Below are 9,627 nucleotides of genomic sequence, written 5' to 3'. Positions count from 1 at the left end.
CTGACAAACTTTACCCTGGAGAAGAACTTTGTTATCAACACCATCAACAGGCTGGGATCTATGGCGCCCGAACCTACATCAACAACAGGTAACGTCAAGCAAGCAAGTGTTCTACAGATTTACCCAAAAGAAATTAAAATACACACCAATCTTCAGTAACACTGTGACTCTGCAGAAACGACTACAGACTAAAGTATTTCAAATCGTGCTACATAAAAATGGTTGATTAATATTCATGCTGAGAACACAACACCAAAACAACAGTTTGTTGTTGTTTTTTGAGCAAGTTGCTAAATACCCAACAAGAGAAAATGAATAATATTACAACTGTGATTCATCCAGGGATGTTTTACTTGTTAAGGCTACAGAGCCACTTGTCACTTGCTGACATTATAAATTATGATTGGAGTAAAGCCTGCAACCGCCGTGCTGCTGTAAATGCATCGGTGTTACCGAGTAACCCCTAACAGATTTATCTGTGATGCTTTTCCAAAAAGATTTACAGAAATAATAAATGTAAAAGTTTGACTTTTAGACTGATTAAAGATGTGTGTATCTGCTAGGCACAAGAGTTGGAGTTGTACAATACAGTCACAACGGGACCTTTGAGAGCATTCGTCTCGATGACCCAAACATAAACTCCATGACTGCATTCAAAACTGCAGTGAAGAATCTGAGGTGGATTGCTGGGGGCACCTTCACCCCCTCTGCTCTGAAGTACGCCTATGATAACCTCATCAGGGACAGCAAGAGAGCCCGATCCAAAGTGTCCGTCGTCGTGGTCACAGACGGCCGCTTTGACCCCCGAGACGACGACAATCAGCTCACATACCTCTGCAACGACCCCGCTGTGGTGGTGAATGCCATCGGGATAGGGGACATGTTTGACACCAGACACGACAGCGAGACTCTGGTGTCAATCGCATGCAACAAGAAGGATCGGGCTACTGAGATGAGGCGCTACAGCGATTTGGTGGCTGATGAATTCTTAGAAAAGATGGAAACTGTCCTCTGTCCTGGTAAGCCTGTACCAATGATCTCAGCAGCCTGACAGTACTAGTCCTTGTGTGTTTGTCTAACCTATGATTTCTCACCAGATCCAGTCATTAAGTGCCCTGATCTCCCCTGTACAAGTGGTGGGTTTTATTCATAGTTATATGATTGGTTTATGATGAAACGCACTTCAGGAAGTGATTGCTCTTTTTTGTTTCGTTTCAGAACTTGACTCAGCACCTTGTGTTGCGAGGCCTGTGGATTTGGTATTTCTATTGGATGGTTCAGAGCGTCTCGGGGAGAGAAACTTCCTCCTTGTTCGTGAATTTGTTCAGAAGGTTGCAGACAGGCTGGTACTGGCCAGGACCAGGACCGATCGAGAGCGAGCCCGTCTGGCACTGATGGAGTTTGGCAAGGAGTCAGAGAATCGGGTGGCTTTCTCTCTAACACATGACCCTGTCCAGATTGTTAACAGTTTAACAGCTTTACAGTATCTAGATTCTTCTTCAAGCGTGGCGCCCGGCATCATACATGCCATCAACAACATCCTGGTTAGAGGAAGCGCCCGGCAAATGAGGCCCAATGCAGAGATTTCATTCGTTTTCATTACAGATGGTGTCACTAACAGCGACAACCTGGACGAAGCGATCAGTGCCATGCGTCGTCACGAGGTGGTCTCCACGGTGATTGCCACAGGAAGTGATGTTGATCAAGAAGTCCTGACAAAGCTGGCTATGGGGGACCAGCACGCCATCTTCAAAGCAGAAAAATTCTCAGATTTTTTAAGGTCCGGTATGTTTGATCGTTTCATCCGGTGGGTGTGTTAGAGAGAGAATGCTCCTGTGAGCCAATACTGGTGCTACAGCTGTTAATCCAACATTTTCAAGGATAATTAAAATTTATTTCAACCTGATAGTATTTTACATTAATGTGGCTGTTGTGGCTCTATTGAGGAAAGCATCCTACAGTGAAACAAGACTGTGCTCTCTGCAGCTTTATACTGGGTCATAGTGCAGTCCTTGATTTTACCCTCTGAGGATATCTCAGATATCTCTGAGGATATTCTCCATCTTTGAGACCATGCAAGAGCCAACTTCATCCTCCACTTTGTTTAACACCTCACATGTGTACTAAAATTTAAATTAAAACAAAACTTTGACGGGATTTTGTTTTAGCAATTTGTAGAAAATCATCCCAACACTTTCATTTTTGGATGCAGATGCAATTAGCAACAGGTCCACTCCAGGCAGCTAAATTCTAAGCTTAGGTCAGAATCAAAAGCAAAAGTTAAAAGACTACATTGTCTGGATAACCTCAGGAGCTCGCGCTTGTTTCCTCTTGAAGCTTGTAGAGCTGCAATGGCCAAACTGATTGGGGAATACACAAGGTTGAAATAAACTAGATTTCTTCTTTAACCCATAGACAGTATATAAAAGAAACACAGGCACCCACTGTGTTTGAAAAGTGAAGCCATGTGCCATACAACTGAGGGTCTCTAGGTGCTTCCTTGTTCTGTCAGTGGTTAAAGTAATTCATTGGCAGCTGCAGCTCAAGCAGAATTTATGGTCCCGCAACGGTGGTGCGTTCACTGTCCGGTAGCAATCCAAGGATGGCCTGTCTGCCTGTTGCCAGATGGAGGCAGTGTGCAAAATATGTGGTACAGCAGTCTGTGGGTCACTCTAGCTTGTGCTGCTGTTGGTACATCAGACAGCCGTGGAGAAGAGCAACTTTATAACATACAAAGAGCTGAAGTGAAAATGAGTGTTTAAAAACAATGAAAAGTGTCCAATGTCTGTGCTTTTCATGTTGTATTCTTCCGCTAGCAGTCCCTGCTCTATTCTGGCCCTCTTGTCAATGAATCAACATTCGGCACACGCTTGCATCATCTGCTTCTAGACACGTGCAGTCAGAATGTTGAGAGGCCTGCACCGGAGTATGTCTGGGGTGGGTGGAAAAGAAACGTGTACACAGACAGACACATTTACAGGACCATAAATTACACTTTGCCTTGTGTAACTCAATTTAAGTGGGACTAGATTTTTTTAATATATACTATATTACCAAAAGTATTCACTCACCCATCCAAATCATTGCATTCAGGTGTTTCAATCACTTCCATGGCCACAGGTGTATAATATCAAGCACCTCCATATGCAGACTGTTTCTGCAAACTTTTATGAAAGAAAGCTCTCAGGACATCAGTGAATTTCAGTGTGGTACCGTGATAGGATGTCACCTGTGCAACAAATCCAGTTATGAAATTTCCTCGCTACTAAATATTTCATAGTCAACTGTTAGTCGTATTATAGCAAAGTGATGACAGGGACCCAGCCATGAAGTGGTAGGCTACATAAAGTCACAGAGCAGGATTAACAGCTGCTGAAGATCATAGCATGCAGAGGTCACAAACTTCCTGCAGAGTCAATTGCTAAAGACTTCATGTAACCTTCAGATTAGCCCAACAACAGTCTACAGAGAGCTTCATGAAGGTTTCCAAGCACAACACAAAGTGTCAGGGTTGTTTTTCAGGAGTGGGGCTTTGCCCCTTACCCTTTTAATGCCTCAACACAAAACACAACAAGATATTTTGGACAATTTCATGCTCCCAATGTTGTAGAAACAGTTTAGGGAACAGCTGTTCGCAGTGCACAAAGTAAGGTTCATAAAGACATGGATAAGCGCGTTTGGCGTGGAAAAACTCGTGAGCTGTGGGCCAAACCTTCTCGTCCAACATCAGTGCCTGACCTCACAAATGTGCTTCTAGAAGAATGGTCGAAACTTCACATAAACACACTCCTAAACCTTCCCAGAAGAGTTGAAGTTGTTACAGGTGCCCAGGGTAGGCTGACAATAATAAACCATTAAGAATGGGATGTCACTCAAGTTCATATGCATGTGAAGGTAGACGAGTGAATACCTTTGGTATATAGTGTATATGGATAAGTGGGACAAAACCTTTTCCATTTTGAACCATTGTCAGCATACTCATGGCCCTAATTAAATTGGCATTCCCACTTCAGAAAAAGGTTTTTTTTCTCCAAGAGTTTCTCACATGTTTCACCCTTTTTTCCAAATATGGTCACTTCTGGCTCCAAAGTGCTAAAGTCAAGGATTCAAAATGGTGATCCACAAACCAAAGGTTGGCATTATGGTGGCAACGTTCTCTTTTTTTTTTTATACAGTCTATGCTTTAAACACAAAACTGGTTTAGTTTGCTATGCACTGTATAATTTGCAAATGATGTCACAGCATTGTGCTTTGCTACATCTTGTCAGAAGATCAATCAGTATTTTCATACACAAAAATATAATGCAAGACATGCGCTCTTAATCAACCATAAGGCTTTTAATGATTTTTCATAATAAACTGTCAGTTTGTTGGGCACTGCATTTCTGTCTTCTGTAAAGTCTATAAGGGTTTCTTTATTTTTCAGTGCATACAGTAGCCATAATTACTACATAAGTACCACCTTAAGACTCACAAGAACTGCAGTAATTTTTAAAATCTCAAACAGAACACAGAAAGCCTTTGCCTGAAGTATGCGGAATATTTTTTGTAATTTCTAAAGTGAAGTACTTTTAGACAGCATGTGTAAACCACAGTTGATCCATTAAGTGCAGAGTTACAAAGTATGGCAGGACTCCAAGTGGGAGGAAGGAACAATGGACGGCTGAACTGGTTTGGTCTGGCTGGACTGAGAGCGTGCATTCTTTTAATTTCTCTGGAGTCCACCGCAAACACTCCTCTTCCATCTTTTTTTCTCTTTACATCATATCCAGCTGCACAGAGAGGAAAAAAAAACAAAACATGCAACCTCTAAGAGTTTATATCTGAGAGCTCAACACATCACACACGCCCCATGTAGATACACAGGAAATGGTTTTAACACCATTCGAGTCACAACAGTTACATAAACACGTATTTAAATAAAAATTAAGAAATGTCAGAAATAAAAACTGCACGCTTACCAAGTCATCAACATCTCCAGTATCTTCAACTGGTGCAGGAGCTGCCTCCTCTTTCTTCTCCTCAGCAACCAGAAACTGAGAAGAAAAAAAAAACAGTTTCAGTCAAAGAAAGAGACTAAAGATCATCTCAAATTCATACGTGTACCAAATTCAAATTAAAGTCACCTGATTAGCTTCGGCTTTGGAGACCGAGCTTCCTTCCACCTCATCCTTGCTGATCAGCGTTAAACCATCTGTTGATCAAACTCAATGTTAGATACAAACTGCCTGAATTTGAGGCAAAACTTTTTTTTCTCCCCGCAAAGAAATAAAATGAAAAAAAAAAAAAAATCACTATTTTCATCAGAATATTTTAGGTTTGCAATGTTTCTTTAAACAATTTTCATAGTTTTTATGAATTAACAGTTTAGGAATTGCAATTATTTAAATATACAGGCCCTCGGTTCTAAAACTAACTCAAAAAATCAAAACTACCTGGTTTACTAACATAATTTTAAATATAAGGATTGTTTTCAATACTGAAAATCCTTTACAGCCAATAGAAGCTTGAAGTCTAGAAGCTTTGGACATCACTAAATGTTATATTTCCTCCCTTGAGATGATCTGCTACACCTTCACCTCAACAACCTTCAGTTGCTGCTTTTTTGTTGGTCTGTCTGGTTTCTGTTTTGTATTTAATAACGAAAATCTGCTTTAATGAGTGACTGATATGGTGACTGATGTGGCCATTGTAGACTTATCCCATTTCTTTCCCTTGGGAAACTTGGGTTGCTTTTGCAGTTTGCTTTTTTTGCAATTTGCTCTTCAATCAGTTTTCAGCATTTGACAGGATCTGAGCAGAGATAATGAACTGATCACTCTGTTTCTATCAGCAATCAACAAGTGACCACCGGCATAAGACTGCCTCCACTATGTTTGACAGATGATGTGGTACAAATTAATCTTGTTTTCATCTGTCCAAAGAACTCTGCAGGCACTGTTAGGTGCTTCCTGTCAAAGTCTAATTTGGCCATCCTCTTCTTGAGCATAAGAAGACAAAACCAAGTTGTAAACCCTCTGTTTTTCCATTTATGAAGGCATCTCTTGATTGGACCTACTTCCTTCTGAGTGTTCTTGACTTGGTTAGATATTGCGAAGTTGGGAGAAACACCACAGCTCTAATTAAAATGGTGTATCATACCTTGAACGAGCAGTTCCCAGAACACCTCTAGTCCTCTGTTTGGGATGCTTCCTTTCAGGGACTGAAGGTAGCTATTGTAGTGTTCAGCATTTCCCAGCTGAGTACGAAAGATAAAACATTTAAATTCCGTTTAACAGTCTTGAAAAAACTCTAATCTACATACAGACACATAAGCAAATAATTGTGTGTTCAAGAAAAGAAACAGAGTCATAATCTTATTAAGGCTCATAATCCTAAAAACGCCAAACCAACAGCAAACACCGCATCATCATTCGCTCCTCCAAAGGAAGAGCAATGTGAATGTTTATTTACCTTAACGGATTGCTCTCTGAAAGCCTGGATACAGGTGATGCTTTTCATGTAGTACTGTGTGTTCTTGTTGCTTAGCAACTGCTCTATCCTGTGAGTCAGCTGCTGGCAGACTGGAAGGACATAAGGGTCACCGCAACCAAACAAAGAGATAAACATAATTACAGGGGCTGTACATGAGTGATTACGGTTTATAGTACAGGCAGGAAAAAAATTAAAGTAAATAAATAAATAAATTCTGGAGCTCACCTTCTCCGAACGGAAGAATTTTCTGTTTGATCAAAGCGCGGAAGTCTCGAGCTGGGTCAACACTTCCCACCTGGTTAGGGAATGAAATGGAAGTTTTAAAACGTGTCAGTTAAAAAAATTGATGATTATCCAGAACAGATAATAGTTATCTCCATCAAGGACACTGCGTGATGTCATGCTGCTTGTTTGTTAACGAGAATATCTGAATAACTTCTGTCATATCCATCCATGTGGATCCAGGTGTTTTCAGGATACTTCACCACTCCACAAGAGGGCAAAATTGAACATTTGTGCATTTTATATGTTCAGAAATATTTAAGTTTAACTGTTAAGCCACTATCTTGATGCTGTTATCATGTGATCAAGAAGATCCAAAGATTTAATTCATCCATGCTGTAGAAGAAATTTTCAGCCTCTCTTATAATAGAGATCAACTGTCCTGGATCCTGGATAAAAGAGGCCCTGTAGCCTTTACACAATCTGCTGGAACAATGTGTTGGAAATATATTCATGTGACAACTTTATCTTAAACTAATTTTCCTCCCTATAATGGTTCAGTGAGCTTTATCATCAAAATGCCCATCCACCAACAGAAAATACTGCCACATCTCAAAAGACAGCATGTTTTTTGGAAGGATGGAAGAAGAGCCATTTAAGTACCTGATAGGACAGACAAACAGGAAGGACCGAGCTTGCATAAAAGCAAGCATGAAAGGGGCGAAGTGCACCAGCGGGAGGGACATATGGTGGACAAAGTGGAGCAGGTGTGACTTAATTTCTGTTATTTGTCTCCTCTTTTAGTTCCTTTGTATGTAGATTGAAAAAATATTCATAGGGGAGGTGGCTAGCTGCAGCACAACCACAGCGGGCCCATCTCCTAGGATTATTAAGTCGTCCAGCCCTCCCCCTGATTCTCACCGAGGTAACAGAGCCTTCAGCAATGTCGGCCAAGTTATACTCCTCTGCTTCGTCTTCTTTTACTTTCTTTGCCTCGGACTCCTCTGACCTTCAAATGAAAAATGGCAGCTTGTTAATATCTTGAAAGTCAATCCTGCTTTTTTTGTTGTTGTTTTAACATTTTTATAACCAGTAAATGTAAATGAATCTTGCAACAGACTACCGTGAAATGAAACAGCATAAATCATATAATCCTTTCCAATATGCATTATTGTCCATGACGCACCACGTCACAGAAGCTAAACTTACTCTTTGCCAAAAATCTGAGCACTAGTTTTAAGCTTCTTTTTCTTCTCCACTTCAGTGAGAGGAAATTTCCTTTTCAGCACGTCAAGTGGATCCTGGCAGCGTTCTGTAATAACCTCAGGACGATCAAGAGCAGCTTTCAGCCATGGCTCTATCGGAGGAAGAGGGGTACCGGGGCTTACTGCCCGATGGTGCAGACACTAAAATAATGGTAGGAGAGGTGAGCCAAACAGAGACTGAGCAGGAAGCAATTCTGGCTAAATAATAGTCAATTACTAGCTTGTTGAGCTGTAGTCAGACAGATGAAAGCTTTTTTGTCTAAGCTGAAATAACACTCCACATCTTCAAAAAAAAGTTGCAATCTGCCTCTACTCAGAAGTAAAAGGAGACCACACTAAATCTCTTTATTGCAATCTGGACTGCAGTACCTGGAAGTGCCTCTGGAAGGCAGGGTTGGGAATGCGATGGGGCTTGAGCAAGTCTCTTTGTTCTCCGTTCTCATCTTCTTCTACCAACATCATGGAGTCAATCAGAGAGTCCACAGCAGACAGCTGAGCATCTACAGCAATCACACGACAATGACGGCTCATTCAAGGTTACATCTTAATCTCATTTACACTATACAGTGCAAGTCGAATGAAGTCAATATCATAGAACTGTGGGGCCACAGTTATTAGACCAGCAATTCTGAATCTGTGCCAATATAAACCATTTAAATCATGACTTTTTTCAGATGTTTGTGTACAGTGATTTATGCTTATGCACTAAAACGTTGGCTTGAACTGAAAGAACACTTTATCTCTTCTGCAGAAACATTAGGCCTGCACACTGAGGCTGTTTTTCAGTGATATTAGAGACATCTTGCTTTCAAAATAGACAAAAGTTCATCATTTCTTTTTTTACCGATACATAATATTTAAAGCAGAGTAATTTGCAAAACTTCAAATGTACTTGCAGAGTAAGACGATCTTGGCAAAACTCACAGCCAAAAAAGTATAATTAAACAGCAGATTCACTCGACCTTTAAATATAATTTTTTTTTTTGGGGGGGGGGCGACATGGTTGTTCAGTAGGGAAACTTAAGACTAGCGAATATTTTTGACAGTGAAGGCCTTCTCACAAGCAACTTTGTCGACCCCCCCAAACCTCAATCGCAAAAAATCTGTGGGTGCAAACGCGGCATATGGATATGGAGACCCACACAGCTGCAGACTCCATCTACAGAGCTTGTTTTGACTTTTACAGATCTTCCTGAAACAAAAAAAGTCCCTTATCTTCATAATGGTTTGAGCTGAACTACACATTTGATGAGTTTAAATTTTGAAGGCCAATATGGTGGCATACCACTGTAAAGAAAAGGACTGCGCTTGAATTATAGCATAAGACAAAACAAAAATGACCAAAATACCAAATAATTAAGCAACTGATTTATCTACATTTCCTTATTTGCATAATCATATGAGCGTTAAAACTGTAACTGAAATAAAAATTCAATTAATCATCCAGGAATACAGAAGACAATCTTTAAGTAATAGCAGCAGCAATCATAAATTACAGATGTGACGCGTACGTGGCACAGAAATTAATGTTTTTATTATATGAAGACTGCGGAGAATCTGCAAAGTGACAAATCAAATCCCCTAATAGAGCAGGGCGATATGACCTAAAATATTTTTCAGGATATACATTTGAAAATTTGCGATAACAATATAACTGACGATATAA

The 9,627-nt window shown here is 40.4% G+C and overlaps 2 protein-coding genes across 3 annotated transcripts in view; one reads left to right on the top strand and one right to left on the bottom strand.

The window, feature by feature from the left end:
* The window catches only part of LOC102201081 (collagen alpha-2(VI) chain-like), a 17,742-nt gene extending 14,664 nt beyond the window's left edge, over positions 1-3,078 (top strand). For both annotated transcript variants that reach the window (XM_013908371.1, XM_013908372.1), the window contains exons 26-29: positions 1-88; positions 564-1,019; positions 1,098-1,136; positions 1,219-3,078. The exon at positions 1-88 is cut by the window's left edge and continues 1 nt beyond it. In XM_013908371.1, coding sequence (XP_013763825.1) covers positions 1-88; positions 564-1,019; positions 1,098-1,136; positions 1,219-1,820 — 1,185 coding nt within the window. In that variant the 3' untranslated portion in view covers positions 1,821-3,078. The remainder of the gene's footprint in view (positions 89-563; positions 1,020-1,097; positions 1,137-1,218) is intronic.
* A 1,239-nt stretch (positions 3,079-4,317) lies between these two features.
* LOC102200791 (X-ray repair complementing defective repair in Chinese hamster cells 5) overlaps positions 4,318-9,627 on the bottom strand; it is a 12,959-nt gene continuing 7,649 nt past the window's right edge. Inside the window, exons 13-21 of the mRNA XM_005723344.1 lie at positions 8,331-8,461; positions 7,906-8,102; positions 7,618-7,705; positions 6,700-6,769; positions 6,454-6,563; positions 6,142-6,238; positions 5,127-5,194; positions 4,962-5,036; positions 4,318-4,772 (exon numbers count right to left, since the gene is read on the bottom strand). Coding sequence (XP_005723401.1) covers positions 4,758-4,772; positions 4,962-5,036; positions 5,127-5,194; positions 6,142-6,238; positions 6,454-6,563; positions 6,700-6,769; positions 7,618-7,705; positions 7,906-8,102; positions 8,331-8,461 — 851 coding nt within the window. The 3' untranslated portion in view covers positions 4,318-4,757. The remainder of the gene's footprint in view (positions 4,773-4,961; positions 5,037-5,126; positions 5,195-6,141; positions 6,239-6,453; positions 6,564-6,699; positions 6,770-7,617; positions 7,706-7,905; positions 8,103-8,330; positions 8,462-9,627) is intronic.

Source organism: Pundamilia nyererei, unplaced genomic scaffold, assembly GCF_000239375.1.
Source record: "Pundamilia nyererei isolate P.nyererei 1_Seehausen unplaced genomic scaffold, PunNye1.0 scaffold00009, whole genome shotgun sequence".
NCBI classification, from domain to species: Eukaryota; Metazoa; Chordata; class Actinopteri; order Cichliformes; family Cichlidae; genus Pundamilia; species Pundamilia nyererei.
This window is presented reverse-complemented; position numbering and strand designations above follow the sequence as displayed.